Source organism: Nerophis ophidion, linkage group LG21 (assembly GCF_033978795.1).
Source record: "Nerophis ophidion isolate RoL-2023_Sa linkage group LG21, RoL_Noph_v1.0, whole genome shotgun sequence".
Lineage (NCBI taxonomy): Eukaryota > Metazoa > Chordata > Actinopteri > Syngnathiformes > Syngnathidae > Nerophis > Nerophis ophidion.
In genome coordinates, this window is record NC_084631.1 from 31,668,333 (window position 1) to 31,695,978 (window position 27,646).

Here is a 27,646-nt window from a genome sequence, read left to right on the forward strand (position 1 = left end):
AGTAATCGAACCTGGAACCCTCAAGTTGCTGGCACGACCACTCTACCAACCGAGCTATACCGAGCTATATGATTTGCAAGAGCCATATAATATTTTTTAACACTGAACACAACTAAAAGTGTGCATTTTTTAGTAAGACCAACATTTCTAGAGTATAATAGGTCTCTTATTCTTTGTAATAATAATTGTTATTCTAATGCTAATTGAGTAGGGGGCGTGGCCTGCGGGCCTGTAGCAAAGCGGGTAGTGCCAGGTGCGCAGATGGCCCACATGGGCCTTGTTATCTAATCACCTGTCACTCTGTTATAAGCAGCAGCCAGGAGGAGGGACGGGGGTGGGGCTGGAGCCAGAGCGAGAGCGAGAACAAAAGAGAAAAATACAAATGCTGGAAAGCAACTGAGAGACTTATTGAAAAGTAAAACAATATTTTAACCCTGAAATAGGCTCTCATGTCGGTGCTTGGTGGTCTGAAGAACCCCCAGGAGGGCAAAACCCACACTAACCAATAATAAATAAATAACCTCTTACCATTAATGCAACTTCTCGAACATAAAAAAGAATTACAACTGGCACTCCGACTTTCAGGTATGACTTTATAATCTCTCTAAAATACTATTAACACAAAAAGCAGATAAGGGATTTTCCAGAATTATCCGAGTAAATGTGTCTAATAACATCTGAATCGCTCACACTGCCGTCGCCTGGAGCCATTGCCTTTTTTTTTTTTTTTTTTTTTTTTTTTTTAGTGCTTCACTATACAAGTAAATTTGTCTAATAACATCTGAATCGCTCCCACTCTATAGGCTTTTTTTTTTCTAGTCCTTCACTCTTACTTTCCTCATCTACAAATCTTTCATCCTCGCTCAAATTAATGGGGGAACTCGTCGCTTTCTCAGTCCGAATTGCACTTGCTGCTGGTGGCTATGATTATAAACAATGTGAGGATGTGAGGAGCCCTACAACTGGTGACATCACGCACACATCGTCTGCTACTTCCGGTGCAGGCAAGGCTTTTTTATTAGCAACCAAAAGTTGCGAACTTTATCGTGGATGTTCTCTACCAAATCCTTTCAGCAAAAATATGGCAATATCACGAAATGATCAAGTATGACACATACAATGGACCTGCTATCCCCGTTTAAATAAGAAAATCTAATTTAGTAGGCCTTTAATTAGCACTCGCGGAGACATTTCTGGATTTCAAAGACATGATTTCAAATGCATGTCAAAGGAACACATATTCACAATTTTACAGCCAATCAAAAGCTTCAAAAAAACATGCTTCCTTAAACAGGCAACAACAATAGCAAAGCAAAGAAAATGTCAACAAGGGCGACCTCATCCTGAATATCCAAAAATAATAATACAAAAATGATCAAACCCTATATGTTGTTTTTTTTGTTAGCACTTGCAGGGTTTGCCTGTGGCTGTAAGGACAAACCCCACTAAAAAAAAACTATTTTAATTATTTTAATTGTGCTGTTTGCTGCAAAACGTCTCGTCATCCCCGTAGAAAGCCAAACGTTTCGTTGAGCAGCGCGATGTTTTCCACCCCGCTTGTCTCCGAGCACCATCATGCTTACATAAGTGCCTCCCTTCCAATACTGTACTCCTCTGTTGACGTTGAAGTGCACTTGGGGAAAAACAGCTCGTTGGCTCAAAAGAGTGCACTGGAGTGCACTAAAGTATCTGGAAAGTATCCAGAGTTTCACTTTTTCCCCACATGACGCCACAGCCCGAGTCCAAAATGGAATAAATGTGTTTTTGCCCTCAGAATTCTACATACAATACCCCATAATGACAATGTGAAAACAAATTTTTTTAGAAATGTTTGCAAACAGAATAAAGTAAAACACAAAAAAAAACAATTTACAAACTCAAAAGTAATCTGTAAATAAAAACGGAATACAATCATTTGCAAATCCCTTTCAATTTATATTCAATTGAATAGACTGCAAAGACGACATATTTAATGTTCACACTGAAAAACTTTTTATTTTTTTTAGAATTTAATGGCAGCAACACATTGCAAAAAAGTTGTCACAGGGGCATTTTTACCACTGTGTTACATGGCCTTTCCTTTTAACAACACTCAGAAAACTGAAGAGACCCATTGTTGAAGCTTTTCCGGTGCAATTATTTCCCATTCTTGCCCGATGTACAGCTTAAGTTGTTCAACAGTCCGGGGTCTCCGTTGTGGTATTTTAGGCTTCATATTGCACCACACATTTTCAGTGGTAGAAAGGTCTGGACTACAGGCAGGCCAGTCTAGTACCGACTCTCTTTTACTATGAAGCCACGCTGGTGTAACACGTGGCTTAGCCTTGTCTTGCTGAAATAAGCAGGGGTGTCTATGATAACATTGGTTGGATGGCAACATGGGTTGCTCCATAATATGTATGTACCTTTCAGCATTAATGGTGCCTTCACAGATGTGTAAGTTACCCATGCCTTGGGCACTAATACAACCCCATACCATCACAGATGCTGGCTTTTCACCTTTGTGCCTCGACCAATCCAGATGGTTATTTTTCTTTTTGTTCCAGTCACGACGTATGCAGTTTCCAAAAACAATTTGATATGTGGACTCGTCAGTCTACAGAACACTTTACCACATTATATGAGTCAACCTTAGATGAGCTTGGGCCCAGCAAAGCCGGCAGCGTTTCTGGGTGTTGTTGATAAATGGCTTTGGTTTTGATATTAGAGTTTTAACTTGCACTTACAGACGTAGCGACTAACTGTAGTTACTGACAGTGGTTTTCGGACGTGGTCCTCAGCCCACGTGGTGATATCCTTTACACACTGATGTCGCTTTTTGATGCTGTACCGCCTGAGGGATTTAAGGTCACGGGCATTCAATGTTACGTGCAGCGATTTCTGCAGATTCTCTGAACCTTTTGATGACATTACGGAACGTAGACCCGCCATTCCCAGTCTGTGGAACGCTCACCCTAACCACCTGAGGGCACCACAGACTGTGGATGCTTTCAAATAAGGCTTAAAAACCCTTCTTGTTCTTCAAAAAAAAATCCTTTTTATAGATATATAAATACTAGTTCTTCTATTTTGGGCTGTTCTAGTTTTTATTTTTATCATATTTTTATTATCATTATTATTATTGTAGCTGAGATAGGCCCCAGCGGCCCCCGCGACCCCAAAAGGGAATAAGCGGTAGAAAATGGATGGATGGATATTATTATTGTATATATATATTTTTTTAAATACATTGTAGCACTTTCAGGTTGTTTGCTCAATGTAAAGTGCTTTTTACAAATAAAAATATATTATTATTATTATTATTACAAAATCTCTAAATTCCTTGCAATAGCTGGTTGAGAAATGTTGTTCTTAAACAATTTGCCCACACATTTGTTGACAAAGTGGTGACCCTCGCCCCGTCCTTGTTTGTGAATGACTGAGCATTTCCTGGAAGCTGCTTTTATACCCAATCATGGCACCCACCTGTTCCCAATTAGCCTGTTCACCTGTGGGATGTTCCGAATAAGCGTTTGATGAGCATTCCTCTACTTTCTCAGTCTTTTTTGCCACTTGTGCCAGCTTTTTTTAACATGTTGCAGGCATCAAATTTAAAAATGAGCTAATTGCAAAAAATGGCAAAGTTTTCCAGTTGGAACGTTGAAAATGTTGTCTTTATTCAATTGAATATAAGTTGAAAAAGATTTGCAAATTATTCTGTCTTTCCAACTTTTGCTCGGTGTCCACGGTTGGCTTCGCTCCAGGACTCCCGACCTGATGGAAACTTGAACCGTGTCTATTAGACGGTCCCAGAAACCTCCATTCCTTTTAGATGGCGAGGAAAGAGAAGGAGAACAATGACATCACTGCTTTTTAGTTGCATTTGCATTTTATATTTAACCAGCAAGAAGTGGCACTAAAAAGCTGCTTTGACACTTTAAGTAGACTTAATTCACATGCATTATCTGTTGCTCTTCCTCCAAGTGCCCTTTAGAAGCATTGATTCTGAAAGCATTGACATTAGAATGGAAAGAAATATGAAATTATAAAGTATGTGCTTTTTGTCACATGGATGTACTTTTTCTATAAACTTTGAAATAACCCCGAGTCAAGGAAAAAAGAGGTTTGTCTAATTTGTTCATTTGCCTCAAAAGTTGTCTTGCCAAACTTTAGCTTTACATTCGCTCAATTCAACATGTCAGGAGTGGATTTGGTATTCAAACAGATTCTAACATTAGAAAATAATGTTAACAAGAAGGACCCGCCCCTATCACGACTGTCAGGGTGCCCGTGAAACGACCTTCAATTCCAGAACTTTTTAAAAAAAGGGTCGAAATTACAGAAATTACAGTTACAGAAAGCATTTTATTTATTTATTTTTTATTTTTTTTCATAGATCCTAAACCACTTAAATGGATTATACTTTTATAGCGATTTTCTACCTTTTTCAAAGAACTCAAAGCGCTTTGACACTATTTCCACATTCACCCATTCACACACACATTTACACACTGATGGCGGGCAACTTACAAAAAATGAAAAAGCCAAAAAACTTGCAATTACAGAAAACAAGTTAATTTGGGGGGGGGTTTTAAGCGAAAAAAAAACATACAATTCCGCAAAACAAATAAACAAAAATCAGAAAAATCTTACCATTACAGAAAACACATTTTTTAAAGCTAAACAATTTATTAAATACAAATTAAAAAATTCGAAACAACTTACAACTACAGATTTATTTTTTATTCTTTTAAAGCCGAAAAAGGTAGCAATAACTGAAAACTAATTACATTTTAAAAACTTTAAATTATAAACAAACACATTTTTTAAAACCGGAAAAAACTTACAATTAAAGAAAACAATATTTTTTAAAGGTGAAAAAACAAACACATTTTAAAAAGTCAGAAACAACTTAAAATTACAGATTTTTTTTTTAAAAGCCGAAAACACTAACAATGACGTAAAAAAAAAAATAAAAACATAAATAAATATCCAAAACACCTTTAAATTATAAATAAACACATTTTTAAAAACCTGAAAAAACTTACAAATCCAAAGAGCAATATTTTTTAAAACAGAAAAAACTGAAAAACATTTTTAAAAAGTCAGAAAAAACATAGAATTACAGATTTGTTTTTAAAGTAAAAAAAACAACCTACAATTGCAAAATACACATTTTTAAAACAAAGCCGAAAAAACAATTTTTTTTATAGCTAAAAAAAGAATTGCATGAAATTCAATTTTAAAAATTCGAAGCAACTTACAATTACAGAATTTTTTTTATTTATTTTAAAGCCCAAAAAGCTAGCAAAAACAGAAAACCAATTAAAATTTAAAACATTTTAATTATAAACAAACACATTCTTTAAAACCTGAAAAAACTTACAATGCAGGAGAACAATATATTTTAAAGCCGAAAAAACAAACACATTTTAAAAAGTCAGACACAATTTAAAATTGCAGATTTTTTTTAAAGCCGGAAAAACTAATAATGGAAAAGTAATAAAAACATTTATTTAATCCAAAACACCTTTAAAAAATTTTAAACCAGAAAAATCATACAGTTTGCAGAAAACTCTATTTTTTAAAGCTGAAAAAACAGAAAAACTTTTTTAAAAAGTCAGAAAAAAGTTAGAATTACATATTTTTTTAAAGCCAAAAAAACGGACGATTGCAAAATACACGTTGAAAACAAAGCCGGAAAAACGTACAATTACAGAAAACAAATGTAAAAAAAATCTCAAGCAATTCACCATTACAGAAAACACATTTTTTAAAGCAAAAAAAAATTGCATGAAATACAATTTAAAATATTCGAAACAACCTACAATTACAGAATATTTTGTTATTTTTTAAAGCCAAAAAACTAGCAATAACACTAGGGCCAACACTAAATTGGCCCTAGTGTGTGAATGTGAGTGTGAATGTTGTCTGTCTATCTGTGTTGGCCCTGCGATGAGGTGGCGATTTGTCCAGGGTGTACCCCGCCTTACGCCCGATTGTAGCTGAGATAGGCGCCAGCGCCCCCCGCGACCCCAAAAGGGAATTGTTTTTCAAAAACAGAAAAAACGTAGAATTACAGATTTTTTTTAAAGCCAAAAAAACTTACGGTTGCAAAATACACATTTTTAAAACAAAGCAGAAAAAACTTGAAATTACAGAAAACAAATATAAAAAATCTGAAGCAATATACCACCACAGAAAACACATTTTTTTAAAGCTAAAAAAAAATTGCATGAAATACAATTTTAAAAATTCGAAACAACTTAAAATTACCGAATGTTTCTTGTTTTTTAAAGCAGAAAAAGCTAGCAATAACAGAAAACCAATTAAAATTTAAAATCTTTAAATTATAAACAAACACATTTTTTTTAAACCGGAAAAACTTACAATTCCAGAGAACAATATTTTTTAAAGTCGGAAAAAAAGAAACAAATTTGAAAAAAAAGTCAGAAACAACTTAAAATTACAGATTTTTTTTCTAAAGCCGAAAAAAATAAAAATTACATTAAAAAAAATGTAATTTCCAAAACACCTTTTAAAATATAAACAAACACATTTTTAAAAACCCGAAAAAACGTACAATTCCACAGAACAATATTTTCTAAAGCCGAAAAAACAGAAAAACATTTTTAAAAAGTCAGAGACAACATAGAATTACAGATTTCTTTTTAAAGGCGAAAAAACTTACAATTGCTAAATACACATTTTTAAAACAAAGCCGAAAAAACTTGCAATTACAGAAAAAAATAAAAAACTATCTGAAATATGTGCATGTGATAACAACGTTAAAATAAGTGCAGGTGACAACATCAGCATACAAGCAGGTGATAACATCAGAATACGTGCAGGTGATAACAACGTCAGAATACATGCAGGTGATAACAACATCAGAATATATGCAGGCGATAACAACGTCAGAATGCATGCAGGTGATAACAACATGAGAATACATGCAAGTGATAACAACATCAGAATACATGCAGGTGATAACAACATCAGAATACATGCAGGTGATAACAACGTCAGAATACATGCAGGTGATAAAAACATCACAATACATGCAGGTGATAACAACATCAGAATACATGCGGGTGATAACATCAGATTACATGCACGTGATAACAACATCAAAATACATGCAGGTGATAACAACATCAGAATACATGCAGGTGATAACAACGTCAGAATACAAGCAGGTGATAACAACATCAGGATACATGCAAGTGATAACAACCTCAGAATACATGCAGGTGAGAACAACATCAGGATACATGCAAGTGATAACAACATCAGAATACATGCAGGTGATAACATCAGATTACATGCAAGTGATAACATCGGATTACATGCACGTGATAACAACATCAAAATACATGCAGGTGATAACAACATCAGAATACATGCAGGTGATAACAACGTCAGAATACAAGCAGGTGATAACAACCTCAGAATACATGCAGGTGAGAACAACATCAGGATACATGCAAGTGATAACAACATCAGAATACATGCAGGTGATAACATCAGATTACATGCAAGTGATAACATCGGATTACATGCACGTGATAACAACATCAAAATACATGCAGGTGATAACAACATCAGAATACATGCAGGTGATAACAACGTCAGAATACAAGCAGGTGATAACAACCTCAGAATACATGCAGGTGAGAACAACATCAGGATACATGCAAGTGATAACAACATCAGAATACATGCAGGTGATAACATCAGATTACATGCAAGTGATAACATCGGATTACATGCACGTGATAACATCAAAATACATGCAGGTGATAACAACATCAGAATACATGCAGGTGATAACAACATCAGAATACATGCAGGTGATAACATCAAAATACATGCAGGTGATAACAACATCAGAATACATGCAGGTGATAACAACATCAGAATACATGCAGGTGATAACATCAAAATACATGCAGGTGATAACAACATCAGAATACATGCAAGTGATAACAACATCAGAATACATGCAGGTGATAACAACATCAGAATACATGCAAGTGATAACAACATCAGAATACATGCAGGTGATAACATCAGATTACATGCAAGTGATAACATCGGATTACATGGACGTGATAACATCAAAATACATGCAGGTGATAACAACATCAGAATACATGCAGGTGATAACAACATCAGAATACATGCAGGTGATAACAACGTCAGAATACATGCAGGTGATAAGAACATCAGAATACATGCGGGTGATAACATCAGATTACATGCACGTGATAACAACATCAAAATACATGCAGGTGATAACAACATCAGAATACATGCAAGTGATAACAACATCAGAATACATGCAGGTGATAACAACATCAGAATACATGCAAGTGATAACAACATCAGAATACATGCAGGTGATAACGTCAGAATACATGCAGGTGATAACAACCTCAGAATACATGCAGGTGATAACAACATCAGAATACATGCAGGTGATAACGACATCAGAATACATGCAAGTGATAACAACATCAGAATACATGCAGGTGATAACATCAGATTACATGCAAGTGATAACATCAGATTACATGCACGTGATAACAACATCAAAATACATGCAGGAGATAACATCAGAATACATGCAGGTGATAACAACATCAGAATACATGCAGGTGATAACAACGTCAGAATACATGCAGGTGATAACAACATCAGAATACATGCAGGTGATAACAACGTCAGATTACATGCAGGTGATAACAACATCAGAATACATGCAGGTGATAACAACATCAGAATACATGCAGGTGATAACAACATCAGAATACGTGCAGGTGATAACATCAGAATACGTGCAGGTGATAACAACGTCAAAATACTTGCAGGTGATAACATCAGAATACATGCAGGTGATAACAACATCAGAATACGGGCAGGTGATAACAACATCAGAATACATGCAGGTGATAACAACATCAGAATACATGCAGGTGATAACAACGTCAGAATACATGCAGGTGATAACAACATGAGAATACATGCAAGTGATAACATCAGAATACATGCAGGTGATAACAACATCAGAATACATGCAGGTGATAACAACGTCAGAATACATGCAGGTGATAACAACATTTGAATACATGCAGGTGATAAAAACATCAGAATACATGCAAGTGATAACAACATCAGAATACATGCGGGTGATAACATAAGATTACATGCACGTGATAACAACATCAAAATACATGCAGGTGATAACAACATCAGAATACATGCAAGTGATAACAACATCAGAATACATGCAGGTGATAACAACGTCAGAATACATGCAGGTGATACCATCAGAATACATGCAGGTGATAACAACATCAGAATACGTGCAGGTGATAACAACATCAGAATACATGCAGGTGATAAAAACATCACAATACATGCAGGTGATAACAACATCAGAATACATGCGGGTGATAACATCAGATTACATGCACGTGATAACAACATCAAAATACATGCAGGTGATAACAACATCAGAATACATGCAGGTGATAACGTCAGAATACAAGCAGGTGATAACAACATCAGAATACATGCAGGTGATAACAACATCAGGATACATGCAAGTGATAACATCAGAATACATGCAGGTGATAACATCAGATTACATGCAAGTGATAACATCGGATTACATGCACGTGATAACAACATCAAAATACATGCAGGTGATAACAACATCAGAATACATGCAGGTGATAACGTCAGAATACAAGCAGGTGATAACAACATCAGAATACATGCAGGTGATAACAACATCAGGATACATGCAAGTGATAACATCAGAATACATGCAGGTGATAACATCAGATTACATGCAAGTGATAACATCGGATTACATGCACGTGATAACAACATCAAAATACATGCAGGTGATAACAACATCAGAATACATGCAGGTGATAACAACATCAGAATACATGCAGGTGATAACAACGTCAGAATACATGCAGGTGATAAAAACATCAGAATACATGCAAGTGATAAGAACATCAGAATACATGCGGGTGATAACATCAGATTACATGCACGTGATAACAACATCAAAATACATGCAGGTGATAACAACATCAGAATACATGCAAGTGATAACAACATCAGAATACATGCAGGTGATAACAACATCAGAATACATGCAAGTGATAACAACATCAGAATACATGCAGGTGATAACGTCAGAATACATGCAGGTGATAACAACCTCAGAATACATGCAGGTGATAACAACATCAGAATACATGCAGCTGATAACAACATCAGAATACATGCAAGTGATAACAACATCAGAATACATGCAGGTGATAACATCAGATTACATGCAAGTGATAACATCAGATTACATGCACGTGATAACAACATCAAAATACATGCAGGTGATAACAACATCAGAATACATGCAGGTGATAACAACATCAGAATACATGCAGGTGATAACAACGTCAGAATACATGCAGGTGATAACAACATCAGAATACATGCAGGTGATAACAACGTCAGATTACATGCAGGTGATAACAACATCAGAATACATGCAGGTGATAACAACATCAGAATACGTGCAGGTGATAACATCAGAATACGTGCAGGTGATAACAAGGCCAAAATACTTGCAGGTGATAACATCAGAATACATGCAGGTGATAACAACATCAGAATACATGCAGGTGATAACAACATCAGAATACATGCAGGTGATAACAACATCAGAATACGTGCAGGTGATAACATCAGAATACGTGCAGGTGATAACAAGGCCAAAATACTTGCAGGTGATAACATCAGAATACATGCAGGTGATAACAACATCAGAATACGGGCAGGTGATAACAACATCAGAATACATGCAGGTGATAACAACGTCAGAATACATGCAGGTGATAACAACATGAGAATACATGCAAGTGATAACATCAGAATACATGCAGGTGATAACAACATCAGAATACATGCAGGTGATAACAACGTCAGAATACATGCAGGTGATAACAACATCAGAATACATGCAGGTGATAAAAACATCAGAATACATGCAAGTGATAACAACATCAGAATACATGCAGGTGATGACATAAGATTACATGCACGTGATAACATCAAAATACATGCAGGTGATAACAACATCAGAATACATGCAAGTGATAACAACATCAGAATACATGCAGGTGATAACAACGTCAGAATACATGCAGGTGATACCATCAGAATACATGCAGGTGATAACAACATCAGAATACGTGCAGGTGATAACAACATCAGAATACATGCAGGTGATAACAACGTCAGAATACATGCAGGTGATAACAACATCAGAATACATGCAGGTGATAACAACATGAGAATACATGCAGGTGATAACATCAGAATACATGCAGGTGACAACAACATCAGGATACATGCAAGTGATAACATCAGATTACATGCACGTGATAATAACATCAAAAAACATGCAGGTAATAACAACATCAGAATACATGCAGGTGATAACAACATCAGAATACATGCAGGTGATAACAACGTCAGAATACATGCAGGTGATAACAACGTCAGAATACATGCAGGTGATAACAACATCAGAATACGTGCAGGTGATAACAACGTCAGATTACGTGCAGGTGATAACAACATCAGAATACATGCAGGTGATAACAACATCAGAATACATGCAGGTGATAACAACATCAAAATACATGCAGGTGATAACAACATCAGAATACATGCAGGTGATAACAACATCAGAATACATGCAGGTGATAACAACGTCAGAATACATGCAGGTGATAACATCAGAATACGTGCAGGTGATAACAACGTCAGATTACGTGCAGGTGATAACAACATCAGAATACATGCAGGTGATAACAACATCAGAATACATGCAGGTGATAACAACGTCAGAATACATGCAGGTGATAAAAACATCAGAATACATGCAAGTGATAACAACATCAGAATACATGCGGGTGATAACATAAGATTACATGCACGTGATAACAACATCAAAATACATGCAGGTGATAACAACATCAGAATACATGCAAGTGATAACAACATCAGAATACATGCAGGTGATAACAACATCAGAATACATGCAGGTGATAACATCAGAATACGTGCAGGTGATAACAACATCAGGATACATGCAAGTGATAACAACATCAGAATACATGCAGGTGATAACATCAGATTACATGCAAGTGATAACATCAGATTACATGCACGTGATAACAACATCAAAATACATGCAGGTGATAACAACATCAGAATACATGCAGGTGATAACAACATCAGAATACATGCAGGTGATAACAACGTCGGAATACATGCAGGTGATAACAACATCAGAATACGTGCAGGTGATAACAACGTCAGATTACGTGCAGGTGATAACAACATCAGAATACATGCAGGTGATAACAACATCAGAATACGTGCAGGTGATAACAACGTCAGATTACGTGCAGGTGATAACAACATCAGAATACATGCAGGTGATAACAACGTCAGAATACGTGCAGGTGATAACAACGTCAGATTACGTGCAGGTGATAACAACATCAGAATACATGCAGGTGATAACAACGTCAGAATACGTGCAGGTGATAACAACGTCAGATTACGTGCAGGTGATAACATCAGAATACATGCAGGTGATAACAACATCAGAATACATGCAGGTGATAACAACATCAGAATACATGCAGGTGATAACAACATCAGGATACATGCAAGTGATAACAACATCAGAATACATGCAGGTGATAACATCAGATTACATGCAAGTGATAACATCAGATTACATGCACGTGATAACAACATCAAAATACATGCAGGTGATAACAACATCAGAATACATGCAGGTGATAACAACATCAGAATACATGCAGGTGATAACAACGTCAGAATACATGCAGGTGATAACAACGTCAGATTACGTGCAGGTGATAACAACATCAGAATACATGCAGGTGATAACAACATCAGAATACGTGCAGGTGATAACAACGTCAGATTACGTGCAGGTGATAACATCAGAATACATGCAGGTGATAACAACGTCAGAATACGTGCAGGTGATAACAACGTCAGATTACGTGCAGGTGATAACAACATCAGAATACATGCAGGTGATAACATCAGAATACGTGCAGGTGATAACGTCAAAATATTTGCAGGTGATAACATCAAAATACATGCAGGTGATAACAACATCAGAATACATGCAGGTGATAACAACATCAGAATACATGCAGGTGATAACAACGTCAGAATACATGCAGGTGATAACAACGTCAGAATACATGCAGGTGATAACAACATCAGAATACGTGCAGGTGATAACAACGTCAGATTACGTGCAGGTGATAACAACATCAGAATACATGCAGGTGATAACAACATCAGAATACATGCAGGTGATAACAACATCAAAATACATGCAGGTGATAACAACATCAGAATACATGCAGGTGATAACAACATCAGAATACATGCAGGTGATAACAACGTCAGAATACATGCAGGTGATAACATCAGAATACGTGCAGGTGATAACAACGTCAGATTACGTGCAGGTGATAACAACATCAGAATACATGCAGGTGATAACAACATCAGAATACATGCAGGTGATAACAACGTCAGAATACATGCAGGTGATAAAAACATCAGAATACATGCAAGTGATAACAACATCAGAATACATGCGGGTGATAACATAAGATTACATGCACGTGATAACAACATCAAAATACATGCAGGTGATAACAACATCAGAATACATGCAAGTGATAACAACATCAGAATACATGCAGGTGATAACAACATCAGAATACATGCAGGTGATAACATCAGAATACATGCAGGTGATAACAACATCAGGATACATGCAAGTGATAACAACATCAGAATACATGCAGGTGATAACATCAGATTACATGCAAGTGATAACATCAGATTACATGCACGTGATAACAACATCAAAATACATGCAGGTGATAACAACATCAGAATACATGCAGGTGATAACAACATCAGAATACATGCAGGTGATAACAACGTCGGAATACATGCAGGTGATAACAACGTCAGATTACGTGCAGGTGATAACAACATCAGAATACATGCAGGTGATAACAACATCAGAATACGTGCAGGTGATAACAACGTCAGATTACGTGCAGGTGATAACAACATCAGAATACATGCAGGTGATAACAACGTCAGAATACGTGCAGGTGATAACAACGTCAGATTACGTGCAGGTGATAACAACATCAGAATACATGCAGGTGATAACAACGTCAGAATACGTGCAGGTGATAACAACGTCAGATTACGTGCAGGTGATAACAACATCAGAATACATGCAGGTGATAACAACATCAGAATACATGCAGGTGATAACAACATCAGAATACATGCAGGTGATAACAACATCAGGATACATGCAAGTGATAACAACATCAGAATACATGCAGGTGATAACATCAGATTACATGCAAGTGATAACATCAGATTACATGCACGTGATAACAACATCAAAATACATGCAGGTGATAACAACATCAGAATACATGCAGGTGATAACAACATCAGAATACATGCAGGTGATAACAACGTCAGAATACATGCAGGTGATAACAACGTCAGATTACGTGCAGGTGATAACAACATCAGAATACATGCAGGTGATAACAACATCAGAATACGTGCAGGTGATAACAACGTCAGATTACGTGCAGGTGATAACATCAGAATACATGCAGGTGATAACAACGTCAGAATACGTGCAGGTGATAACAACGTCAGATTACGTGCAGGTGATAACAACATCAGAATACATGCAGGTGATAACAACATCAGAATACGTGCAGGTGATAACGTCAAAATATTTGCAGGTGATAACATCAAAATACATGCAGGTGATAACAACATCAGAATACGGGCAGGTGATAACAACATCGGAATACATGCAGGTGATAACAACGTCAGAATACGGGCAGGTGATAACAACGTCAGAATACGTGCAGGTGATAACAACATCAGAATACATGCAGGTGATAACAACGTCAGAATACATGCAGGTGATAACAACATCAGAATACGTGCAGGTGATAACAACATCAGAATACATGCAGGTGATAACAACGTCAGAATACATGCAGGTGATAACAACATCAGAATACATGCAGGTGATAACAACATGAGAATACATGCAGGTGATATTATCAGAATACATGCAGGTGATAACAACATCAGGATACATGCAAGTGATAACAACATCAGAATACATGCAGGTGATAACATCAGATTACATGCAAGTGATAACATCAGATTACATATACGTGATAACAACATCAAAATACATGCAGGTGATAACAACATCAGAATACATGCAGGTGATAACAACATCAGAATACATGCAGGTGATAACAACGTCAGAATACATGCAGGTGATAACATCAGAATACGTGCAGGTGATAACAACGTCAGATTACGTGAAGGTGATAACAACATCAGAATACATGCAGGTGATAACAACATCAGAATACATGCAGGTGATAACAACATCAGAATATGTGCAGGTGATAACATCAGAATACGTGCAGGTGATAACGTCAAAATATTTGCAGGTGATAACATCAGAATACATGCAGGTGATAACAACATCAGAATACGGGCAGGTGATAACAACTTCGGAATACATGCAGGTGATAACAACGTCAGAATACGGGCAGGTGATAACAACATCAGAATACGTGCAGGTGATAACAACATCAGAATACATGCAGGTGATTACAACGTCAGAATACATGCAGGTGATAACAACGTCAGAATACATGCAGGTGATAACAACATGAGAATACATGCAGGTGATAACAACATCAAATTACATGCAAGTGATAACAACATCAGAATACATGCAAGTGATAACATCAGATTACCTGCACGTGAAAACAACATCAAAATACATGCAGGTGATAACATCAGAATACATGCAAGTGATAACAACATCAGAATACATACAGGTGATAACAACGTCAGAATACATGCAGTTGATAACACCATCAGAATACATGCAGGTGATAACAACATCAAATTACATGCAAGTGATAAAAACATCAGAACACATGCAAGTGATAACATCAGATTACATGCACGTGATAACAACATCAAAATACATGCAGGTGATAACATCAGAATACATGCAAGTGATAACAACATCAGAATACATACAGGTGATAACAACGTCAGAATACATGCAGGTGATAACAACATCAGAATACATGCAGGTGATAACAACATCAAATTACATGCAAGTGATAACAACATCAGAATACATGCAAGTGATAACATCAGATTACATGCACGTGATAACAACATCAAAATACATGCAGGTGATAACATCAGAATACATGCAAGTGATAACACCATCAGAATACATACAGGTTATAACAACGTCAGAATATATGCAGGTGATAACAACATCAGAATACATGCAGGTGATAACGTCGTCAGAATACATGCAAGTGATAACAACATCAGAATACATGTAGGTGATAACATCAGATTACATGCACGTGATAACAACATCAAAATACATGCAGGTGATAACATCAGAATACATGCAGGTGATAACAACATCAGAATACGGGCAGGTGATAACAACATCGGAATACATGCAGGTGATAACAACGTCAGAATACGGGCAGGTGATAACAACGTCAGAATACGTGCAGGTGATAACAACATCAGAATACATGCAGGTGATAACAACGTCAGAATACATGCAGGTGATAACAACATCAGAATACGTGCAGGTGATAACAACATCAGAATACATGCAGGTGATAACAACGTCAGAATACATGCAGGTGATAACAACATCAGAATACATGCAGGTGATAACAACATCAGAATACATGCAGGTGATAACAACATGAGAATACATGCAGGTGATAACAACATCAGGATACATGCAAGTGATAACAACATCAGAATACATGCAGGTGATAACATCAGATTACATGCAAGTGATAACATCAGATTACATGCACGTGATAACAACATCAAAATACATGCAGGTGATAACAACATCAGAATACATGCAGGTGATAACAACATCAGAATACATGCAGGTGATAACAACGTCAGAATACATGCAGGTGATAACATCAGAATACGTGCAGGTGATAACAACGTCAGATTACGTGAAGGTGATAACAACATCAGAATACATGCAGGTGATAACAACATCAGAATACATGCAGGTGATAACAACATCAGAATATGTGCAGGTGATAACATCAGAATACGTGCAGGTGATAACGTCAAAATATTTGCAGGTGATAACATCAGAATACATGCAGGTGATAACAACATCAGAATACGGGCAGGTGATAACAACATCGGAATACATGCAGGTGATAACAACGTCAGAATACGGGCAGGTGATAACAACATCAGAATACGTGCAGGTGATAACAACATCAGAATACATGCAGGTGATAACAACGTCAGAATACATGCAGGTTATAACAACGTCAGAATACATGCAGGTGATAACAACATGAGAATACATGCAGGTGATAACAACATCAAATTACATGCAAGTGATAACAACATCAGAATACATGCAAGTGATAACATCAGATTACCTGCACGTGATAACAACATCAAAATACATGCAGGTGATAACATCAGAATACATGCAAGTGATAACAACATCAGAATACATGCAGGTGATAACAACATCAGAATACATGCAGGTGACAACAACGTCAGATTACATGCAGGTGATAACAACATCAGAATACATGCAGGTGATAACAACATCAGAATACATGCAGGTGATAACAACATCAGAATACGTGCAGGTGATAACATCAGAATACGTGCAGGTGATAACAACGTCAAAATACTTGCAGGTGATAACATCAGAATACATGCAGGTGATAACAACATCAGAATACGGGCAGGTGATAACATCGGAATACATGCAGGTGATAACAACGTCAGAATACGGGCAGGTGATAACAACGTCAGAATACGTGCAGGTGATAAAAACATCAGAATACATGCAAGTGATAAGAACATCAGAATACATGCACGTGATAACAACATCAAAATACATGCAGGTGATAACAACATCAAAATACATGCAGGTGATAACAACATCAAATTACATGCAAGTGATAACAACATCAGAATACATGCAAGTGATAACATCAGATTACATGCACGTGATAACAACATCAAAATACATGCAGGTGATAACATCAGAATACATGCAAGTGATAACAACATCAGAATACATACAGGTGATAACAACGTCAGAATACATGCAGGTGATAACAACATCAGAATACATGCAGGTGATAACAACATCAAATTACATGCAAGTGATAACAACATCAGAATACATGCAAGTGATAACATCAGATTACATGCACGTGATAACAACATCAAAATACATGCAGGTGATAACATCAGAATACATGCAAGTGATAACACCATCAGAATACATACAGGTTATAACAACGTCAGAATATATGCAGGTGATAACAACATCAGAATACATGCAGGTGATAACAACGTCAGAATACATGCAAGTGATAACAACATCAGAATACATGCAGGTGATAACATCAGATTACATGCACGTGATAACAACATCAAAATACATGCAGGTGATAACATCAGAATACATGCAGGTGAAAACAACATCAGAATACATGCAGGTGATAACATCAGAATACGTGCGGGTGATAACAACATCAGATTACGTGCAGGTGCTAACAACATCAAAATACATGCAGGTGATAACAACATCAGAATACATGCAGGTGATAACAACATCAGAATACATGCAGGTGATAACAACATCAGAATACATGCAGGTGATAACAACATCAGAATACATGCAGGTGATAACAACATCAGAATACATGCAGGTGATAACAACGTCAGAATACTTGCAAGTGATAACATCAGAATACATGCAGGTGATAACAACATCAGAATACATGCAGGTGATAACAACATCAGAATACATGCAGGTGATAACAACATCAGAATACATGCAGGTGATAACATCAGAATACGGGCAGGTGATAACAACATCAGAATACATGCAGGTGATAACAAGATCAGAATACATGCAGGTGATAACAAGATCAGAATACATGCAGGTGATAACAACATCAGAATACGTGCAGGTGATAACAACATGAGATTACGTGCAGGTGATAACAACATCAGAATACATGCAGGTGATAACAACATCAGAATACATGCAGGTGATAACAACATCAGAATACATGCAGGTGATAACAACGTCAGAATACGTGCAGGTGATAACAACATCAGAATACATGCAGGTGATAACAACATCAGAATACATGCAGGTGATAACAACATCAGAATACATGCAGGTGATAACAACATCAGAATACATGCAGGTGATAACAACGTCAGAATACTTGCAAGTGATAACATCAGAATACATGCAGGTGATAACAACATCAGAATACATGCAGGTGATAACAACATCAGAATACATGCAGGTGATAACAACATCAGAATACGGGCAGGTGATAACAACATCAGAATACATCCAGGTGATAACAACATTAGCTGGCTTGAACTGGTCCTCTGGTGTCCTAGAGCTTGTAAAAGTGCTTTGTTGACAGATACATCACACATAACACCATATTAGTCTTATTGGAGCGTGTATAAATGTATTATTATTATCATTATGCTAGCGTGTAGTTAGTCTTCAGATGTGAAAGGTGTCTCAGTCCTGAAACAAAACTGGGGTTGTCTTACAGTCATGCAGTTGCTGGAGATGAGAAGAACCAAACAACAACACAAAATCGCTTTTTTTTGCAGTGAATTGTTGCTGGCGGTTACATTAATTTGTCATCTCCAGCAGAGATGTCCCAGCAAGCTGGAGCAAATAATCAAAGGGAATTGAACGGCCTTCCTTTGAGAGGACCTTGGAAAAAAAAAAAAAAAGTGTTTACTGCGATGTTCGCTTTTCCCTTTTTCTTCATCTATGCAGAGAAATGTTGTTTGTCTTCTCATGCAACCGAGCACAAATATCATTTCTAGACAAACAAATCAATCAATCAAAGGTTGTTTACATAGTCTTTAATCACGTGTGTGTGTGTGTGTGTGTGTGTGTGTGCGTGCGTGCGTGCGTGCGTGCGTGCGTGCGTGCGTGTGCGTGTGCGTGTGTGTGCGTGCGTGTGTGTGTGTGTGTGTGCGCGCGTGCATGCATTTATATGTGCATATATGAATGCATATATGTATGTATTTATTTGTGTATGTATGCATTTGTGTGTATATGAATGCATATATGTACAGTATGTATATATGTATTTATATGTGTATGTATGAAGGTATTTATGCATTTATGTGTGCATATATGAATGCATTTATTTGTGTATATATGTGTTTAGGGTCCCTGGTTCAATCCCTACCTAGTACCAACCTCGTCACACCCGTTGTGTCCTGAGCAAGACACCTCACCCTTGGTCCTAATGGGTGCTTGTTAGCGCCTTGCATGGCAGCTCCCTCCATCAGTGTGTGAATGTGTTTGTGAATGGATAAATGTGGAAGTAGTGTCAAAGCGCTTTGAGTACCTTGAAGGTAGAAAAGCGCTATACAAGTACAACCCATTTATTTATATTATTCATTTATATATTTATACATACATATATATATATATATATATATATATATATATATATATATATATATATATATATGCATTTATGTGTCTAAATACGTATGCATGTATGTACAGTATGTATATACATGTATTTATGTGTGTATATATATGTATGCATATATGTATGTATACATGTATCTGTGTGTATATATGTATGCATATATGTACGTAATTGTGTGTATGTATGTATATATGCATTTATGTGTGTATATGAATGCATATATGTATGTATGTATATATGTATTTTATGTGTGTTTATATGTATGCATATATGTTTGTATATATGTATAATATATGAATAATAAATACATTTTAATATAATTCTTCATTTTAGGTTCTGTTTCGAGGAAGAACATTTGTGAAATATTTCTTCAAACTTATTTTGATTAAAATAAAAAAAATAAAAACATTCTGGTAAATCCAGAAAATCTGTAGAATCAAATTAAAATTTTATTACAAAGTCTTTGGAATTTATTTTAAAAATTTTTGTTCTGGAAAATCTAGAGGAAATAATGATTTGTCTTTGTTAGAAATATAGCTTGGTCCAATTTGATTTATATTCTCACAAAGTGCAGATTGGATTTTAACTTATTTAAAACATGTCATCAAAATTCTAAAACTAATCTTAATCAGGACAAAATTACTAACGATGTTCCATGAGTTATTTTTTTAAATTTTTTTCGAATCAGCTACTTTTTCTCTTCAAATTTTTCGGATGAATTTTGAATTTTAAAGAGTCGAAATTGAAGATAAACTATGTTTCAAAAATTAATTTAAATTTCTTTCGTGTTGTCTCCTCTTTTAAACCGTTCAAGTAATTTTTTTTTTCATCATTTATTCTCTGCAAAATACCTTCCTTAAAAGGAAAAAAATGTACGACAGAATGACCGACAGAAATACCAATTTTTTTATATATATATAGATATATTTATTAAAGGTAAATTGAGCAAATTGGCTACTTCTGGCAATTTATTTAAGTTTGTATCAAACTGGTAGCCCTTCGCATCAATCAGTACCCAAGAAGTAGCTCTTGGTTTCAAAAAGGTTGGTGACCCCTGCTGGAGTGTAATGCCCGCAGCTTAAAGCAACTGCATATATCGATATATCGCCCAGCCCTAGGTCAAAGGTCTCCCTGGTCCATGTTTGAAGTTTGAAATACTTTGTTCTCCATGAAGTTTGTCACACCCAACACTAATTGCAGACATTGTCTTCTGGTGACGACAGCGAAAAAAGCCTGTAATGATTTGCGCTTGATTGACATTCTGACATTTATCCGACCATTTTTGACAGCTGGTAATCAATCCAAAATAAGAGCAGCATTTATTTTGTCTCAAATCTTTACCTGCAGCCAAACGACTTCCAATTCATCCTGCAATAACTTCCTCTGACACTTCAAATTACCCATTTTATTATTAGCCTTCAAGTCCATGACAAACCTTTCCTTCCTGATCATTGTGTTATTATTATTTTTGGTGGGGTACTTTATTTGACAGCTCAATTACTTCCGTTTCTTCTTCTTTTTTTTCCCCTCTTTCTTTTTTTGGGCAGCTTTGATTATACGATGCATGTCACCGTGCTTTGGTTAAGCTCTTTATTTTATTCATGGACCTGTCTGACAGGCACTGGATGGCAGTGTAAAATATAAATTTATTTCCAATGTATCTATTTCTGCACAAATGGCAGTCAAGAGATGAATAAGAATCCAACACGCAACACTCCGTGTGAACTCTTTGGAATGGGAACATAAAAGGAATTGTTAACAGCTCCATCATAGCCGATAGAAAAGTGTGCATAAACCCATCAAGTGATTTGCCAGTGCTATTTATGGGAGAGAGAAAAAAAAAGTAGCACCTGAACTCTTTTTAGGCTGTGCTCACCTGTTATGAATTTAATTTGTGCAATTTCCTGCAAAAAAAGGGTCAAAATATATATTTATCTAGCAAATCCAACACACGGGTCTTATTGTTTAACGCCGTAATTTCGGCCCCGTATAAGTCGGATTGACTTGAAATTTCTCACACAGCTCAAGGAAAAATGTCCACTAAAACTACAGAATTTGGTCTGCATTCTCAGGGGACTGACAAGCCAATTACCATTTAAATATTTAAATATATGTATATATATATATATATATATATTTATTTATTTATTATTTTTTTTTTAAACAAGGGAGTTAAAGTGTATTGGCTGGCATGACATAAAATAACAAAAACGAAGCGCTGGAGAACAGCAAGGACTTACGAGTAAACACAAGCGGTAGAAAGGGCGTCCACAACGTGCATAAAGGTGAATCACCAAAAAAGTCCCAACAATAAAAAAAGTGATATACATGGCATAAATGTGTGTATATGTATACACATATGGATGTATATTTGTGTATATGAATATGTATATTTGTGTAAATTGGCCCTTGTGTGTGAATGTAATTGTGAATGTTGTCCGTCTATCTGTGTTGGCACTGCGATGAGGGGGCGACTTGTCCATGTTGTACCCCGCCTTCCACCCGATTGCAGCTGAGAAATGCACCAGCGACCCCAAAGGGAATAAGCGGTAGAAAATGGATGGATGGATGGATGTATATATATATAGATATAGATGTGTTTATATATTTGTGTGTGTGTGTGTTTGTGTGTGTGTGTGTGTGTGTGTGTGTGTGTAAATACTGTATGTGTTTATACACATACTATATATTTGTATATGTATACATATATGTGGATTATATTCTGTATATATATATATATATATATATATATATATATATATATATATATATATATATATATATATAAAATGATTTTTTTTTTTTAAACAAGGAAGTTAAAGTGTATCGGCTGGCATGACATAAAATAAAAACGAAACGCTGGAGAACAGCAAGGACTTACGAGTAAACACAAGCGGTAGAAAGAGCGTCCACAACGTGCACAAAGGTGAATCACCAAAAAAGTCCCAACAGTAAAAAAGTGATATACATGGCATATATGTGTGTGTATATATATATATATATATATATATATATATATATATATATATATATATACACACACAAAAAAGTGATATACATGGCATATATGTGTGTGTATATATATATATATATATATATATATACACACACATATATGCCATGTATATCACTTTTTTACTGTTGGGACTTTTTTGGTGATTCACCTTTATGCACGTTGTGGACGCTCTTTCTACCGCTTGTGTTTACTCGTAAGTCCTTGCTGTTCTCCAGCGTTTCGTTTTTGTTATTTTATGTCATGCCAGCCGATACACTTTAACTTCCTTGTTTAAAAAAAAAAAAAATCATTTTGTATATATATATATATATATATATATATATATATATATATATATACACAGTATATAATGCACATATATGTATACATATACAAATATATAGTATGTGTATAAACACATACAGTATTTACACACACACACACACGCACACACACACATATATATATATATATATATATATATATATATACACACATATGCATGTATAAATGTGTGTATATATGTGTATATGAATATGTATATTTGTGTAAATTGGCCCTTGTGTGTGAATGTGAGTGTGAATGTTGTCCGTCTATCTGTGTTGGCACTGCGATGAGGTGGCGACTTGTCCAGGTTGTACCCCGCCTTCCGCCCGATTGTAGCTGAGATAGGCGTCAGCGACCCCAAAGGGAATAAGCGGTAGAAAATGGATGCATGTATACATATATAGATATAGATCTGTTTATATATTTGTGTGCGTGTATATAAGTTTGTGCATTTATTTATGTGTATACTGTATATATGTAGTGTGCGTGTATATGTGTGTGTGTGTGCGTATGTTGATATGTATGCATATGGAAATATGTGTTTATACATGTATCTATACACATACTATATATTTGTATATGTATACATATATGTGCATTATAAACTGTATATATATATATATATATATATATATATATATATATATATATATATATATATATATATATATATATATACATACACACACATAATAGCGACCGGCCCGCACCCCAAGAGGGACAAGCGGTAGAAGATGGATGGATATAGCGATTGATTGAGATTTGAGATATATATAGGTGTGTGTGTGTGTGTGTGTGTGTGTGTGTGTGTGTGTGTGTGTGTGTGTGTGTGTGTGTGTGTGTGTGTGTGTGTGTGTGTGTGTGTGTGTGTAGTCTTGAATAAAAATTAGTTACCATGATTTTTTTTATTCCATTTAAAGTAATTATGTCACTTTTTTAATTAGAAAAATATGCATGAATGGAAGTATCATCAATCTACTAATTGTTTAAAGAGTGGGGGGGCTAAGGATCAGGCCTGAATATACATTTGATTATTAATAATACACATTTTTAATAGTTTTTCTGTGTCAGATTTCAAACCTAAAAGCAGTTTAGATTAATGGGACAAAAAAAGTCTCCATTGACCACCATCCATCCATCCATTTCCTACCGCTTATTCCCTTTTGGGGTTGCGGGGGGGGCTGGCGCCTATCTCAGCTACAATCGGGCGGAAGGCGGGGTACACCCTGGACAAGTCGCCACCTCATCGCAGGGCCAACACAGATAGACAGACAATATTCACACTCACATTCACACACTAGGGCCAATTTAGTGTTGCCAATCAACCTATCCCCAGGTGCATGTCTTTGGAAGTGGGAGGAAGCCGGAGTACCCGGAGGGAACCCACGCATGCAAACTCCACACAGAAAGATCCCAAGCCTGGATTTGAACCCAGGAGTCCAGGACCTTTGTATTGTGAGGCAGACGCACTAACCCCTCTTCCACCGTGAAGCCCACCATCATAACTACAATTTGTTATTCCACAATATAATTATGCTTTTTCTAACATCACATTTCATTTAGGAGAAAAATGTTGCACATACTCTTAACTTCCTGTCGACTTTTTCGTCCGGGCTAAAATCGCTGATTTATGAAATAATTTGAAATAAAAATATTAGAATTGAACATAAATTGGAAAACATTATAGTGAGAAAATCATTTCCCTTGAGAGTAACACAACCAAAAAAGAGCAGAAATGTACCTAAATGGACAAAGACGGCCCCAATAGAACTTTCTAGAACAACAAACTTAATAAGACTAGCATTACCTTTGGGGACATGTGCCTTGATATTCTTACCAGTGACTGAGCAGAAAGGGGCCAGGTTTGTATTTAAAGCACTCCTCGATCCCACGGACCACGGGGCCCCAGTGGCCGTGTCTTCCCAGGCAGGACTGCATCATGTCGTCCTCACTCCTTTGTCCCCTTTCCTTGTCTCCAGTGGAGGGCAAGTGGTTGGAGTGGGGCCCCTGGTCAAGATGCAGCGTCTCCTGCAACACGGGCACCCAGCAGCGGCAGAGACGCTGCAGCGCCTCCGTGCACGGCTGGGCCGAGTGCAAGGGCCCCCATCAGGAGAGCAGAGAGTGCAGCAACCCTTCATGCACGGGTAAGGCCGGCAAATCTTAGTCTTCACACAGCGTGTCCTCATGCAAGCACAGGGGTGTCTAAACTTTTGAATCTGGGGGCCGCTTTGGGCTATAAAAAAATTGACCGAGGGCCAAAAGCTGACTGCATGTAAGTTTACGGTATATGTAACTATGCATATACCCTATACATATCCTATATTTATATATATATATGTGTGTGTTTGTATATATATATGTACAGTGGGGCAAAAAAGTATTTAGTCAGCCACCGATTGTGCAAGTTCTCCCACTTAAAATGATGACAGAGGTCTGTAATTTTCATCATAGGTACACTTCAACTGTGAGAGACAGAATGTGAACAAAAAATCCAGGAATTCACATTGTAGAAATTTTAAATAATATATTTGTAAATCATAGTGGACAATAGGTATTTGGTCAACCATTCAAAGCTCTCACTGATGGAAGGAAGTTTTGGCTCAAAATCTCACGATACATGGCCCCATTCATTCTTTCCTTAACACTGATCAATCGTCCTGTCCCCTTAGCAGAAAAACAGCCCCAAAGCATGATGTTTCCACCCCCATGCTGTACAGTAGGTATGGTGTTCTTGGGATGCAACTCAGTATTCTTCTTCCTCCAAACACGACGAGTTGAGTTTATACCAAAATGGATACATGGATGATACAGCAGAGGATTGGGAGAATGTCATGTGGTCAGATGAAACCAAAATAGAACTTTTTGGTATAAACTCAACTCGTCGTGTTTGGAGGAAGAAGAATACTGAGTTGCATCCCAAGAACACCAAACCTACTGTGAAGCATGGGGGTGGAAACATCATGGTTTGGGGCTGTTTTTCTGCTAAGGGGACAGGACGATTGATCCGTGTTAAGGAAAGAATGAATGGGGCCATGTATCGTGAGATTTTGAGCCAAAACTTCCTACAATCAGTGAGAGCTTTGAATGGTTGACCAAATACTTATTTTCCACCATAATTTACAAATAATTTCTTTAAAATTCCAACAATGTGAATTCCTGGATTTTTTTTTCACATTCTGTCTCTCACAGTTGAAGTGTACCTATGATGAAAATTACAGACCTCTGTCATCATTTTAAGTGGGAGAACTTGCACAATCGGTGGCTGACTAAATATTTTTTGCCCCACTGTACATATATATATATATATATATATATATACATATGTGTATAAATATATATATATATATATATATATATATATATATATATATATATATATATATATGTGTGTGTGTGTGTGTGTGTAAATGGGTATATCATTAGTAATTAATATAATTAGCAATTATGAGTATGTGAAAGTTTGACTCCTATCTTGTTCACTTCAGTGACAACCTCCTTTAAAGTTTTGTAATCAACCAGAAATATCAGGCAGCTAAAATGTGACAAACATGGATAAGAGAGTGCTTTG

The 27,646-nt window shown here is 36.3% G+C and overlaps 1 protein-coding gene across 18 annotated transcripts in view; it reads left to right on the plus strand.

Moving 5' to 3' along the window:
- Positions 1–27,646, plus strand: part of adgrb2 (adhesion G protein-coupled receptor B2) — a 1,085,043-nt gene that overhangs the window by 704,229 nt on the left and 353,168 nt on the right. For all 18 annotated transcript variants that reach the window (XM_061882474.1, XM_061882487.1, XM_061882489.1 and 15 more), the window contains one exon: positions 26,058–26,222. In XM_061882474.1, the coding sequence (XP_061738458.1) occupies positions 26,058–26,222 (165 nt within the window). The remainder of the gene's footprint in view (positions 1–26,057; positions 26,223–27,646) is intronic.